At 38.6% G+C, this 15,874-nt stretch overlaps 1 protein-coding gene across 4 annotated transcripts in view; it reads left to right on the forward strand.

The window, feature by feature from the left end:
• PSME4 (proteasome activator subunit 4) overlaps positions 1 to 13,904 on the forward strand; it is a 90,646-nt gene extending 76,742 nt beyond the window's left edge. The window contains exons 39-47 of one of the 4 annotated variants that reach the window (XM_059659824.1): positions 1,384 to 1,515; positions 1,875 to 2,083; positions 4,433 to 4,518; positions 6,156 to 6,284; positions 7,638 to 7,793; positions 9,267 to 9,441; positions 10,771 to 10,904; positions 11,561 to 11,699; positions 12,334 to 13,904. In XM_059659824.1, the coding sequence (XP_059515807.1) occupies positions 1,384 to 1,515; positions 1,875 to 2,083; positions 4,433 to 4,518; positions 6,156 to 6,284; positions 7,638 to 7,793; positions 9,267 to 9,441; positions 10,771 to 10,904; positions 11,561 to 11,695 (1,156 nt within the window). In that variant the 3' untranslated portion in view covers positions 11,696 to 11,699; positions 12,334 to 13,904. Of the gene's footprint in view, positions 1 to 1,383; positions 1,516 to 1,874; positions 2,084 to 4,432; positions 4,519 to 6,155; positions 6,285 to 7,637; positions 7,794 to 9,266; positions 9,442 to 10,770; positions 10,905 to 11,560; positions 11,700 to 12,333 lie in introns of those variants that run through there. The other 3 variants (XM_059659823.1, XM_059659825.1, XR_009447973.1) reach the window with 3 other exon arrangements.
• Positions 13,905 to 15,874: the final 1,970 nt, after the last annotated feature.

Below are 15,874 nucleotides of genomic sequence, written 5' to 3' on the forward strand. Positions count from 1 at the left end.
CTTACACAGTTCATAAAAGATGGCATGTTTGTGCTTGATGTATGAATGGAAATGAACTGCCTACACCAGTGGTCAGCAAACTGCTGTTCACAAGCCACATGCGGCTCTTTGGCCCCTTGAGTGTGGCTTAGTGGCCCCTTGAGTGTGGCTCTTCCTAAGCCTTAGGAGTACCCTAATTAAGTTAATAACAATGTACCTACCTATATAGTTTAAGTTTAAAAAATTTGGCTCTCAAATTTCAATCGTTGTACTGTTGATATTTGGCTCTGTTGACTAATGAGTTTGCCGACCACTGGCCTACACTCATTAAGGCTAGATAATGTAACTAGAGTTAACCCTTGAACAACATTGGTTCAAACTGTGCTGGTCCACTTTTATGCAGACTCCCCCCCCCCCCCCCCCCCCAGTAAATATACAGTCAGTCCTCTATATCCCCAGCTTTCACATCCAAGGGTTCAACCAACCTTGGATGGAAAATACTGTTAGGAATTCTCGGATGGAGAGGGCCGGCTTTTTTTATTGCCGGCTGTATGCATTGTTCTATGCCATTTTATATAGGGGACTTGAATGTCTGAAGATTTTGGCATCCACAAGAGGGTACTGCGACCAATCCCCCTAAAGATACTGAGGGACAACTAAAATTTGGGGGAAGTCTAAAGTTATATGGGGATTTTTGACTGCTCAGGAGTTGGCACCCTTACTCCCCTTGTTGTTTAAGGGTCAGCTATAAATCTTCTATGAGATACGTGATCCATTCCGTACAACATGATACTAAGTACAGTTGTTTCTCAATAAGGACAAGTAAGAGAAATAGAAGCAACCTGAGCAATTCAGATAATAAGTTAGATTCAGCCTTCGCCACTGTCAAGGACTGCCTTTTGTGCCGTGACAGTAGTAGCTTCTTTCTCATAGCTTCTCCTTGTTCACTCTTTCCTCTGAGGAAAGAAGAGAGTAATCGTATAAGGGAAAATATTCTTGGTGGTGTATAAGGAGCTGAGAACAAACTAGTGGATAAGAGAGAGAAATAGAGATAATCCTGTTAACAAGAAGAAGAATTGATTATTTTTCTTAATTAGTGGGGAAAATTCTGATGCTTAGAGATTAACTCAAATAGTATTCTGAAATCATTATTTCTTTTGATTGTAGTAGTGGAGATGATAAGAGAATACAGAAAAAATGATGCAGGAGATACAATAAAATCTCCATAAAGATGCTGTTTTGAATTTGGAGAAATGCCTACTCAAGTCTTTTGCCCATTTTTGAATTAGGTTTTGTGGTTGTTGCTGAGAAAGTGAAACAATTTTCAGTGAAACACAGGCGTCATTAATCTATACCATCAGTATGTAAAGACTCTAACACAACTCTCCTGTGTTTTCATTTTAGTCGGCTCTATGTACTGCAAGGTGGCCTTGCCCAGCAAGAGTGGAGAGTGCCTGAGCTATTGCACAGACTGTTGAAGTACTTGGAACCCAAACTCACCCAGGTTTACAAAAATGTCAGGGAAAGAATAGGGAGGTAGGTATTATTTTCTCTGTGGTATGGTATACTTCTTGAGCTCTTTTTACTCCATTTTAGTATCTAGGAATGCATACTGGTTATGTTACTATTGAGTTTCATAGTATGCTCTTCTTCAGATTCTGTTTTATATGGTGGTGTACACACTAGACAGGAGGCCCTGAATGTAAAATAGGGTGGCAGTGGGCTCACCAAGCCAGAGATGAACAGTCAGCATGCCCCGTGTTTATTACCTCAGAGTTGCAGGCACCGCACAAGAGACCTTCTCTAGGAATTGTCTTGGTTGGGTTATAGCTTTTGAGCCCTAGTTTTATTGAGAATGTGGGATCTCTTCTTACAGTGCCTATTTCATTTTATAGTGTGCTGACCTACATATTCATGATAGATGTTTCTTTGCCAAACACCGCGCCAACAGCATCCCCTCGTGTTCCTGAGTTTACTGCTCGAATTTTAGAGAAATTGAAACCCCTCATGGATGTAGATGAAGAAATTCAGAACCATGTCATGGAAGAAAATGGAATTGGTGAAGAAGATGAACGAACTCAGGGCATTAAACTCTTAAAAACTAGTGAGTGGCTAAAATTAGTAGATACTCACTCAAAAACAGACATTTATATTTTCCTAGGGCTTTTTTCACCGTTTTTATTGTGCTAAAACGTACATAACATAAAAGGTACAGTGGCATCAAATACATTCACATTGTTGTGCAACCATCACCATCATTTATCTATCTTGAGTAGTCTTTTCATCTTGTAAAATTGAAACTGTACCCATTGAGCAATAACTCCTCATTCTCCCCTTGCCCAGCCCCTGGCACCCACCATTCTGCTTTCTGTAAGGTTGGCTAGTCTAGGTACCTCATATAAGTAGAATCATACATGTTTGCTTTTTTTATTTTGCGTAGTGTTTTTAATGTTTATTCATCTGTTGATAGACATTAGGTTATTTATATCTTGTGCTATCGTGAATAATACTGCTATGAGTATGGGTGTGGAAGTATCTGAATCTTTGCTTTCAGTTCTTGTGCGTATTGAAAATGAATTGTTGGGCCATATGGTAATTCTGTGTTTAACTCTGGGGAGGCACCAAGCTATTTTTCATGGTGGCTGCACCATTTTACATAACAGCAGTGCAGAAAGGTTCCATTTCTTTCACATCCAGAAAACACTTGTTTTCTGTGTTTATGACTGTAGCTGTCCTAACTGGTGCAAAAAAGATATCTCGTGGTTTTGATTTGCATTTCCCTATTGATTAGTTGTTGAACATCTTTTCATTTGCTTCGTTGTCATTTTTGTATCTTCTTTGGAAAAATGCCTATTCAAGTCTTTTTCCCGTTTTTTAATTAGTTTTTGTTGTTGTTGAGTTGTAGTTCTTTAAATGTTCTGGATATCAATCAAATAAATCATTGCCCTATCCAATGTCATGAAGTTTTCCCTTAGATTTTCTTCGAAGAGTTTTATAGTTTTATCCCTTACATTTAAGGTATAAGATATGAGCTTCATTCTTTTTGCTCATGGATATGCATTTTGTCAGAACCATTTGTTGAAAAGACTGTTATTCCTCCGTTGAATAGTCTTGGTACTCTTGAAAATGAATTGGCCAAATGTGTGAAGGTTTCTTTCTAGGCTCTCTAGTCTATTTCATTGGTTTATATGTCAGTCCTGATGTCAGCACCATACTGTTCGGATTACTGTAGCTTTGTAGTAGGTTTTGAAATCTGAAAGTGTGAGTCCTCCAACTTAGTTCTTTGAAAAAATATATATATTTTTATTGATTTCAGACAGGAAGGGAGAAGGAGCAAAAAATAGAAACATCAATGATGAAAGTCTTTGATCTGCTGCCTCCTACATGCCTCCCCACCCCCCACTGTTGATCAATCCTGCAACCCGGGAATGTGCCCTGACTGGGAATTGAACTGTGACCTCCTTATTAATAGGTTGACACAACCACTGAGCCAACCTCGCTGGGTCTGGCGCCCCCCCCACCCCCCGACCACCCCCACCACCAATTATCTTTGTTATTGGTGGTGTCCTATTGTCCTGATACCTTAAAATTTTTCAAGGATTCTGAATATAAACAACTAACTTAGTTGTTGTTTTTGCTACATTGGGATTATTATTTTTTGTTTGTTAATCCTCACCTGAGGATATTTTTTCTATTGATTCTTAGAGAGAGTGGAAGGGAGGGGGAGAGGCATAGAGAGAGAAACATTGATGTGAAAGAGACACATCGATTGGTTGCCTCCAGTACGCACCCCAACTGGCACTGGGGATCGAGCCTGCAACCGAGGGACATGCCCTTGACCAGAACTGAATCCATGACCCTTCAGTCTGAGGGCTGACACTCTAATCCAGGGGTGGGCAAACTTTTTGACTCGAGGGCCACAATGGGTTCTTAAACTGGACCGGAGGGCCGGAACAAAAGCATGGATGGAGTGTTTGTGTGAACTAATATAAATTCAAAGTAAACATCATTACATAAAAGGGTACGGTCTTTTTTTTTTTTTTTTTTAGTTTTAGTTTTATTCATTTCAAACGGGCCGGATCCGGCCCGCGGGCCGTAGTTTGCCCACGGCTGCTCTAATCATTGAGCAAAACCAGCTAGGGCTACATTGGAATTATTGAAGGCTAGTTTTGATTTGTATTTAGCATAGTTATTTGGTAGACTTGTTAATAATTTGCTGACTCATTCTTTGAGAGTGGCTTTAGTACTCCATAGATTAGTTGACCCCCCTTTATTGTGTTGTGAGTCCTGTCATACTGCTGGCCAGTGTCTAATTTAAGAAGTAATATAAACAATCTGTTTAGTAACATTGAAGCACTGTCAAAGTGGCTGGCACTAGCACCACAATACTATTCTACTTAGCGGTCTCTAATTGGGTAGCGAAGACTGATTCTGCGTTTCCATTTCCAAATAGTATTGAAATGGCTGATGGCGAGTGCAGGAAGATCCTTCTCCACAGCAGTCACAGAACAACTTCAGCTTTTACCTTTGTTTTTTAAGGTAAGTTAATGGCTAAAATTAGGAATGCATCCCCTTTTGACATTCAGAGGGAATTTATACTTATCATCTGACAGTTGATAGTTTTCAGACTGTGTATGATTTGGTTGTATCTTCAAAAATAGAATAGTCACAGGAAAATCATTAATTGATAGTGGTTTTATATTTGTTGAAATAATCTTTTAAATATTAGATAAGATAAAACATTGTTTCACTAATAGTTTCTAAGTAATAGTTTAGGAAAATACTGATAGCTAAAAAGAAAAGCCACAATGAAATTTTTGAATATAGCTCTTTCTGACTTTTTAATACTTAATATATAATGAATCTGAAGATCAAAATGTTCAGTATATTGCATTTATTTTACAGTGATAAATGACATTATAATTGGTTGTAACAAATATCTACAGGAAGTAACTTATATCTGGTATTTGTATGGTGATTTTGAAATTTTATTTGATGGAAGGTATGACCTGAGATGGTTTTAATTACTCATCTGGTCAGAGGATGAAGGCACTAAAACTTAAGATCGAAAAGAGGGCTCAGAAGAGCCTGTCTGAAATTTGGGTAAGAACAGTGAAGGCTTGGTGAAGATTCCATTTGTTAGGGACATGCAAAGAAATTTCATAATGCTAAGCTTTGAATCTCTCACATAAGTTGGTATAATTCTTAGTGTGTTAGAGAAAAGTAATTTTTAGAAATTAAAACTACTTTAAAAAGAAACAAGAAAATACATTTAGAGTATTTCAGAGGATACTTATTTAAGGGTTGGGGATGACAAAGAAAAGAAGGTAGAGTGAATGTACCTCGTTTTATTAATTTGTCTTTAGGACCCTATAAGCACGCTTAAAATTAAATGGGAGGAAAGTACCTTAAAAAAAGATAAAATGAAATAAATGTACCTTACCTCACTGTGTATCTGGTTGGTATGTTAAAAATACAGAGCAGTGGCTTTTAAGAACACAGAAATTCATACATGTCTTGTGGGTAATATCCTTATTAATAATATTGGAGTGAAGCCATTATGTGTAAGTTATAATAAAGAGCAAATGCAGTAATAATTGTCTGTAGGAACCAAGATTTTTAGCATGAGAGACAAGGGACATATAAAAATCCAAGCTGTTTAGTAAGATCCCTGTAATCCTAAATTTGGAACTATCATTTTGATCTCATGATCCATTTCTATTTAGAAAATATGCTTATATCCTAGCAATGTCCACCGAAAAGGCCCAGAACCACTAATCAACCTAATAGCAGTCAATATCCTGGTGTCCAGATCATACTTTCTAAGTGTCATTTCCCACTAGAAGAACCAGAGTTGCTTGGAGAAATGGCTGATTTCAGGTTTAGACCAAGAAATGTACAGGATAATCCCAGGTCACCTTGTCATACCAGAAACCTAGGATGCTACAGTTGTGTTAAAGGATGCAGGAGCCAGTTTGAGCACCAGTAAGAAGGGCAATTACAGTGGATCAAAGCCATTAAATTTGTTGAGATTCAATGGTTCATAATTACTTAAAAAAAAAAATCGTTCCCTTTTAGAGGACAAGAGGGAAATCACTCTGAGGGAAAGTTGGTTGCCTGTGTATTGATTGGCTGTTACTTTCCAATTCTTGTCTTTGGTTTGTTTTATTCTCTAGATTGCCCCAGTGGAAAACGACAATAGCTACGATGAGCTGAAAAGAGATGCAAAGTTATGTTTGTCACTAATGTCTCAGGGGTTGCTTTACCCTCATCAAGTGCCTTTGGTACTTCAGGTGCTAAAACAAGTAAGAGTGGGTGCCAAATATATATCTTCTTGTTGGGATTTTGGCTTGTTCTAAGGATTTCACTAAGTCAGCTGCAGTGCACACAGTACCTGATACTTGTTTTCATTTTAATTTTTCTTTTAATATCAGTGAGTGCATGTACTGACCCAAGAACCAGACCTAGATTTTGTACCAGGCTCTGTCATCAGCTTCTATGATCTTGGGCAGATCACTCAACCCCCAAATATTCTGTGTACATAGAGTTAATTATTGAAGCACCTTGAATACAAAGTGCTTAATGAGGGAAGGGATGGTCATTTCCTTTTACCATTTCCCCCTTATGTTATTCACTTATATTTCCTAGCCTATGGTAGAAAAACCTAAGTGATTATGTATTTTCTGATAGCATTTTTTAGTATACCTTGTGCTCAGCATTATCCAGGGCAGCATGTGCTGTATAATATAAAAATGGGCATGTCCCCATGGTTTTCAGATTTTTAAGTTTAAATAACACCAAAAAATATTTTTAACAGCACAATATTTTGGTATTCTTTTTGTAGTGGAATTTAGTAGTTCTCAATCTTTTTTGCTTCAATACCCTGCTACTATCAAAATTAAAATAAAGTAATATGCAACCTTTTGAGGAGTTGGTCATGAATTATAAATAATTAATTCTCCTAAAATGGACTTTTATCTGTGTACTAGAGGCCCGGCGCACGAAATTCATGCCCGGGGATGGGGGGTGTCCCTCAGCCCAGCCTGCACCCTCTCCAATCTGGGACCCCTCAAGGGATGTCTGACTGCCCGTTTAGGCTGGATGCCCCTAATTGCCCTCCCCTGCAGGCTTCGTCCCCCCAACTGCCCTTCCCTGCAGGCCTGGGCCCCCCAACTGCCCTTCCCTGCAGGCCTGGGTCCCCCCCTACTGCCCTCCCCTGTGCAGGCCTGGTCACCCCAACTGCCCTTCCTCTGTTGGCCCGGTCACCCCCAGCTGTCCTCTCCTACAGGCCTGATCACCTCTAACTGCCCTCCTCTGCAGGCCTGTGTCCCCCCCAACTGCCCTCTCCTACTGGCCATCTTGTGTCCACATGGGGGTGGCCATCTTGTGTGCTGGAGTGATGATCAATTCGCATATTACCTCTTTATTATATAGGATTCCTCCCCTTTACTCTCCACTATTCATACATTCTGAATACCTTTACTGAAATAGCTTATACAACCTTTCATTTAGAAAGAACTATAAGATGAGGCTGCTCTAACTATCTGCATAAAATAGGTAGAATTATATAGGAAGATCTTATTTGTGTGTCATTTCTATGTCTGTCACCTCATGTTCTTGTCAGCACTATTTTCATTGTTTGTACTTCTCATTCACAGACAGCAAGAAGCAGTTCTTGGCATGCTAGATACACAGTGCTGACCTACCTCCAGACCATGGTATTTTACAACCTCTTTATTTTCCTAAACAATGAAGATGCAGTTAAAGGTATCAGGTGGCTGGTCATAAGTCTTCTGGAGGATGAACAGCTGGAGGTAAAATTTAAGTTAAAGCAAGTAGAAATTTAAGAAATTCAAAGAAAGCATCCTGGCTCCCCTTTAAGTAGTATTAACACATTGACAAAATGTGTTCTATTGAAGTATAAATCACTAAAAGTAACATTAATTTTAGTGTAGCCCTCCTGAATTAGTTTGATATCCTATTCATGATTTCCTGTAATACTAATGGAAACAAACATTAGGCAGTTCTTATCCTGGTTCCCGTTTGCAGTTGTGCAGGTAACATTTGTGAACCAAAGTATTCTTATCTATGAAATTGCTGCTGATAATACTCTATCTGTGTATCTTACTGATTTTTAAATGACTAATAGGAATGTATGTGAAGGTAGTTTCAAGAAGATAACAAGTTCCACATAAATGTACTATCCCGTAAACTTAGGAAAGGGTTGTTGTTCCCTTTCATTTTCTTTGGTAGAGGAATCAAAGGCAACTTTTGTGGTGCACTAGTAATATTTTGTACAAAAAGATACATTAATTTGTTGAAATAGTCTAATATAAGAAAAGCATGTTGTGATAAATGTGGAGTAAGATATAACTTTCTAAATTGGCTTTAGGTAAAGAAATGTAATTGACATTTTTACTTTATTTTATGACTTAATGGGTTTTCCATGTAGTGAGCACTCCCATTAATGATATATTATATTTGAGAACACTAAAAATAGATTGCATCTGTAGGAAACTGGGAGTGGAAATGTTTCCATTTCCCTGATGAGCCTGTTCATTTCCCAGTCCAGCTTCCTGTGTTCTTTGAGCAGAATTGTCTAGTCCCCAGGGTACTCCCACTGTGGTGATAACAGGCTTCAGTGAAAGCATTTACAGCTACCTATAAAATTTTACAAACTTTCCCTTATATTGTTTTTAACTAAAGAATGGAAATGGCAAGGCGGGAACTCTAAAGTCAGTGTTTACTAACTTTAAAGATTATAGCAATTGCATTAAAATTAACCGTTTTCTGGACCTTGTTTTAGAACATTTTTTATATTTTATTTTTCCCTCCATGTAGTAGGCTTAAACGTAACTGTTACCATAAATCTAACGATGACTTTTATTAAAACTATCAATTTTAAAAGTGATGTTGACTAATAATTAAATACATCTCTTATGATAATGTTGAAAACAATTTTGTAGTAATCTAAATGAGAAATGTTTAAAGAAAGCTTTGTAACATTTAAGCAGACTTATCAATAGGAAAATAATTTACAGAGAAATTTAATTTTGTATAAAATAGTTAAGCATTTACCTGAGTGTAGTGGCTTTTTTCAATTTTGAGGCTACAAATCTTTTGACAATCTGATAAAATCTCTATTAAGAAGCTGCAAAAGAGCATCTACACAATTTGCATACAAATGCCAGGGAAAGTCCCCACCCTGGTTCCCATACCACCCTCCAGCCTCTGATATTCCAGCTGGTTTGGGATCTTCGCTCTAATGCAAGTGATTATCTCTGCAGGTTCGAGAAATGGCTGCAACCACCTTAAGTGGTCTGTTACAGTGTAACTTCCTTACCATAGACAGTCCTATGCAGATTCATTTTGAACAACTTTGCAAAACAAAACTACCGAAGAAAAGAAAGCGAGACCCTGGTTTCGTAGGAGATACGATTCCTTCTGCAGGTAACAATACTGGTAGGAAACACAAAGATTCTTTGGAGAATTAACCAGGCTTACTCAGCAAACATTTATTGAACACGTGTCTGTGCCCTGGGTCTGTGCTGGGGACTGGGAATCATTGTCTCTGCTCTTGAGGAGCTTTGCATGTAAAAGCTGAGCCAAATCGCTATGGCTCTCTTTTTCTTAACTTCACATCTCCCTATCCACCATGTTGCATGTATACCATATAATATACTTACAAACACATAATACACACACACATCTTTATTAAAATACTAGAGGCCCAATGCACGAAATTTGTGCAAGAGTAGGTCTTCATTCCCCTAGCTGCTGGCACTGGCTTCCCTCTGGCACCCAGGACCCAGGCTTCCCTCGCAGCCCTGGCTTTGTCCGGAAGGACTTCAGGTCTAATTAGCATTTTACGCTTTTATTATTATAGAAAATGGAAAGCACTTTAACTTCTATTGCTAAAGAAAGAATATAGAGTCTGTAGTAAACAGACACATTGCAGTTCTTTTTGTTTTGTTTTTTAAAGAACAGTTTATTGCCCTGGCTGGTGAGGCTCAGCAGTTAGAGTGTCAGGCCACACACCCAAGGGTCAGGGGTTTGATTCCCCGTCAAAGACATGTACTTGAGTTTCAGGTTCCATCCCCACCCCAGTTGGTGTGCATGCAGGAGGCAACCAATGGATGTGTCTCTCACATCAATGTTTCTCTCTGTCTTCCCCACCTCCCTCCCTCCCAATCTGTAAAAAATCAATGGAAAAAATATCCTCCGGTGAGGATTAATAACAACAAAAAGAATAGTTTATTGATTTTTAGAGAGAGAGAGAGAGAAACATTGATGTGAGAGCACAACATTGATCAGCTGCCTCCTGCATGCCCCCTACCAGAAATTGAGCTCACAACTTGGGTTTATGCCCTGACTGGAATCCAGCCAGCAACCTCTCAGGCATGGGACAATGCCCAACCAACTGAACCACACCAGCCAGGGCTTGCAGTTCTCTGTTGAGGGTGTTTACCTCTGAATCGATGCATTCTGAAAAGTGCAGTCTAATTTTGATTGCAGTTTGTTTTAGCATCAGGGAATTACACTTTTGTATATGGTATAAATTGATTTTTAAAAAGCAATTATTTTGTTAGTTTTAGCAAATACAAGACACATTTGGCTGTCTTTAGTTCGGCCTCAAACTCATGTTTTTCATGTGTGTGAATAAAGATTCATTTTAAACACACATTTACACATTGAAAATAACTAGCATAATCTAAAACTGATTTTATTTCACTGTAAAGAGGGCAATAGAGTCCTATCAGTATTTGCACTTTACTGCTGTTGTCTTTGCAGAGTTGGTCAAACGCCATGCGGGGGTGCTAGGACTTGGTGCATGTGTTCTTTCTAGTCCTTACGACGTTCCCACCTGGATGCCCCAGCTCCTTATGAATCTGAGTGCACATCTGAATGACCCTCAGCCTATTGAGGTAAAAGCTTTGTTGGTTTCTTTGCACACACATTATCAAGAGATGCTTTGTAAAACACCATTTATACTGATAATTCCCTACACATTCTGCACCTTAGGCTTTCAAACAGCCACTACTACTGCTACAGGGTCAAGCCTGTTTGTCAGTAATCATTAAAATCTTGCAGAGACCTTGATTCCATGTGAATATTTTATCCTTTGGTAGCAAGGGAATTACTGTAACTTCTGTCCTTCCCAGTCCAATGAAAGTAGTGTCAGTATAAATGTTATACTTCTATTTTACTAGCATGTTCTATGTAGGAACTGTCTAATTAGGAGCTAATGTTAAATAGGAAAGCCTGATGGTATTATTTAGTGAGCACCTATGGTCCTAAATTAAACAGCTCAGAAGATGAATGACTTTGTCCTTTTCAACTTAGTAAATAGATGTTACATGTATATTGAAACTGGTTTACTGATGTGGTGCAAGTTCCAATAGCTTGTCCAAGTGATTCTAAAGCGAGCTTGGTGTCTTTGGGCTCATTGGTTCTGTAGCATTCGGTGGGCAGTGAGATCTGAAGTCTAGAGAGTTTGTTACTTAGCTGAAGTAATCCTAAATATAATGCTAGTGGTTCAGAGAGGTCAGAATAATATGTATGTGGGTTGCCCACTTGACAGATGACTGTAAAGAAGACCTTATCCAATTTCCGAAGGACGCACCATGACAACTGGCAGGAACACAAACAGCAGTTCACCGACGACCAGCTGCTTGTTCTCACCGATCTCCTGGTGTCACCATGCTACTATGCATAGGAGGGTAAGTCAGCAGGGCTCTGGGTTAAAGAAGTCTGACATCCTCAGGGAAATGTCATTGGTTCACTGACTGAGATCTAGGTGCTCCTAAGTTTTTTCTTTTTTGCTGATATTCTTAGATGTCATTGTTTAAAGTTTTTTAAAAATGTCATTTAAGTAAGTTCCCAGAGAATTTTTCCTTGCTTTTCTGCTTCAGTTATTAAGCAGACAAGTTATCTGACTGCTTTTAGATCTTTATAAGTGAATAGGCTTAGTAGTCTGGAAATGGTAGACAAAAATAATCTATTTTTTTAAATATATATTTTTATTGATTTCAAAGAGGGAGAGGAGAGAGAGAGAGAAACATCAATGATGAGAGAGAATCATTGATCAGCTGCCTCCTGCATGCCCCACTCTGGGGATCAAGCCTGCAACCAGGCACGTGCCCCAACTGGGAATCAAACTGTGACCTCCTGGTTCATAAGTCAAGGCTCAACCACTGAACCACACCAGCTAGGCCAAAAAAGAACAAACCTGTTCTTTGTAGCCTCTTAGTGGGGCCTGGGCATTTTGGGTTGCCCTGAGGGCTCTAGGTTCTATATTGTAGTGAGAACATTTCATCAGGATTCTTAAATATTTATTATCTATTCTTATTAAAGAGGGAGGACCCAGAAGCCTTTCTACTGGGATAGGAAGAATAAAGAAAAATTCACTTATTGGGCTTGACTGAAATTTTTTTCCTCTCTGATACAGGTGAGTAGTCCTCACTTCAAGCTCTTTTCATCAAAAATTCCAGATCCTCAGGTACCATCTGTGGTGGCTCGCTGCTGGTTTTAACTCTCTGCCTTTGTCGAGCTCTCATCATTTTGGTGGTCTCTGTTTAGTCTCATTAGTCTGTGTTCCACAGGTTCTCAGCTGCCATTTGATTTCCTAACTTGTCCGGAACTGTTTCCAGAATATTGATCACTTTTTCTTTGAGGCATCTGACAAAACCACAATGTCTCAGACTAGAAACAATTACCCAATATGATCATGGCATCCAAGACCAGACTGAGTCTAGGAACTCATTAAGAAACAGTTTACTTGGAATGGAGAATACCCATCTGTAAAACAGGTCCTCTCATTTCATTCATCTCAAATTATTTTGAATTCTTTCCAAATGGCTGTTGGGTTTAGATGGGAGTAGGGCTGTGGGCCATAAATCTGAAGCTTGGAGGGCCAGGAAGATGGAAGGAAGAGAGGACAGGTCTGGAACCAGCCAAGGACCCGATGGATTGCTTGACAAGACACAAAAGTGAAGCCGGTGTCCACCACGCGCCTCCCACAGACTGGAGTTTCTGGTGCTGAAGAGAAGAGTAACTGTGGGAAAACTGGGGGTTTGGTGAATACATTTTTGATGGATTGTTGTGTGTGTATACAATGTATGATTTTGAAAATAAACATCAACAACAATAAACACCCTGACTGGTTGATTTACCTGTATTCTTTACAAATATTGTTTGACCCACTTTTAAAACTGTTATATTTCACCTAATAGGAGATTGCTGTGTTTGCAAAAATTCTGTAATTTCTTTCTGATTTTTTTTTTTTTGCCTGCAGAATCGTTGAGAGACTAAGAAGTCTTGATATTTAATTGCCTTGTTTAATAAATGTTATATAGATGTAAAGGACTGTATAAATTGTAGGGATAGCTTTGGCAAGACTTTGTACAGATGCAACCTTTTACACAACACCATTGTGTAATTAATTTGTAAAATTCACATGTAGCTCTTTATTATAGTGATTTTGGCTTTTGTATCAAATTGAATGCCATTTTTTTGCATTTTTAAATTATTTTCATGTTACAAAAGCTGAGGTGTGGGGTTTTGTTTGAGTTCATTAATGTTAGAATGTCTGAATTTTCATGTAACTTCTTTGTGTGCATCTCAATGCAAACGCCACGTTTGCCTTTGACAAGTTTATAGAATGCAAGGTATCTTCTAGACAAAAAAAAAGTAATTCACAAGTTTGTGAATGTCATCTTGCAACACACTCTGTACAGTCTTCCTTAAAGGAACACTACAGTATATTTTTTAGAATCTACTTGATGAATGACTCAATGCAGACCTAAGCACAGCAGAGGTCCTGGTACAGATCAGCACACACAGGCATAGCCCCTGTATAGAGTAGTGCCAAACTGACGATTTCATTGTGTACCTAGTTTAAAACCCAATAAATGAATTGTTTTTAACACCTGGCTTTTGTCTTCATTAAGTGGACAGAACAGTTCTGTAGGCAGTGACTCTATATGATTCCTTTGGATCCATAGATCTCAATCCATAAGTTCATGTCCCCTGACCAAAATGAGTTATCTAGGTTGGACCTGTCCACTAGAGTAGCTAATAGCTACATGTGGCTATTTACTTATAAATCAAATTAAAAATTCATTTCCTCAGTCTCACTAGACCCATTTCAAGTGCTTATTAGCCACTTGTGGCTAGTGGTTTGCCCTATTGAATAGCACAGATCAATGTTTTCATCAGAAAGTCCTATTGGGCAGCTGATCTAGATGATTGATATGTCTAAGAACCCCAGGGATTTTGTTAAAAATACGAATTTTAATTCAGGCTCTCAGCTCGTGATATTGATGCTTTGTCCTGAGACCACACCTTGAGCAGTGAGGCGTCCTATTAACCACTTCGACTTTTTCTGAGCTATACGAAACTATGTCTTAGCAACGCTTCTGAAGTGGAACTTAAAAAAAAAAAATACGATACTGAATCCACTGTGTTCCTCTATCAGAGTTTTTCTGGTTAGGACTCACCCGCAAGATCTTCTTAAAGCTCCATAATGCTTCATTTGTGCAGCCAGGATTGAGAACCACTGGTGAAGTGTTAAGGTAGGTTTCCAGAAAGGAGGGGGTGGAGAGGTGAGGAGAAAGCCAGCATCTTTGAGGTAAGAGGTAATAATCTTTAATTTCTGAATTGGATCTTTTAAATATAGACTTTGAAAAGTGTGTTTCAAAATTTAGGAGGAAAATTTACCCCCCTGTTCTCTTAATGTGAATAAATTTTGGTGACAAAAAATAAGTAGTTTATGAAAGCTGATTTCAAATACTTGAAAAGGCATTGCCAAGCCCTAAAGTTGCAGGCCTTTTTTGGCATTTAGTAGTGTGTCTAGAAGGAACCAGTAAGAAATTTTGCTTGACTGAAAAAATTTACTTTTCCTACGTGATCCTTATAGTTATGTTTATGGACGATGGCAATTTTTTTATCTTGCTAATATAATTGTGAGTATTCCCCTGTTGTTGAACATCAAGGTTTTCCGTTTTCCCTATTACAAATTACACTGCAATGAACATTTTGTTATCGTCATACTTCAAACTTTTTCCTCAAGTATTTCCTTAGGAAAAATTCCAAGAAGTGAGATTTTTTGGTCAAGAATCAAACATTAAGTGGCTCTGATAATGTTTTCCTGAATTTGCATTGACAGTGACAGTGTGTTAGAATGCTGGTTTCCCTAAAAATCGATAGCCATTCATATTTTAACATAACAGCCCTGCTTGTATATATTTTTTGTTGTTGCAGATTTTTTTTTCTTTTTTTTAAATTTTTTATTTTATTGCTTAAAGTATTACAAAGGGTATTGCATATGTATCCATTTTATCCCCCCGCCCTAGACAGTCCCCTAGACTCCCCTATCCCCCAGTGTCTTATGTCCATTGGTTATGCTTACATGCATGCATACAAGTCCTTTAGTTGATCTCTTACCCCCCTACCTCCTGCCCCCCAACCCTCCCCGGCCTTCCCGCTGCAGTTTGACAATCTGTTTGAGGCAGCTCTGCCTCTGTATCTATTATTGTTCAAAAGTTTATAATGGTCTCTATTGTCCATGAATGAGTGAGATCATGTGGTATTTTTCCTTTATTGACTGGCTTATTTCACTTAGCATAATGCTCTCCAGTTCCATCCATGACGTTGCAAATGGTAAGAGTTCCTTCCTTTTTACAGCAGCATAGTATTCCATCGTGTAGATGTACCACAGTTTTCTAATCCATTCATCTACTGATGGGCACTTAGGCTGTTTCCAGATCTTAGCTATGGTGAATTGTGCTGCTATGAACATAGGGGTGCATATATCCTTTCTGATTGGTGTTTCTGGTTTCTTGGGATATATTCCTAGAAGTGGGATCACAGGGTCAAATGGGAGTTCCATTTTCAA

This window comes from Myotis daubentonii, chromosome 12 (genome assembly GCF_963259705.1).
Source record: "Myotis daubentonii chromosome 12, mMyoDau2.1, whole genome shotgun sequence".
NCBI classification, from domain to species: domain Eukaryota; kingdom Metazoa; phylum Chordata; class Mammalia; order Chiroptera; family Vespertilionidae; genus Myotis; species Myotis daubentonii.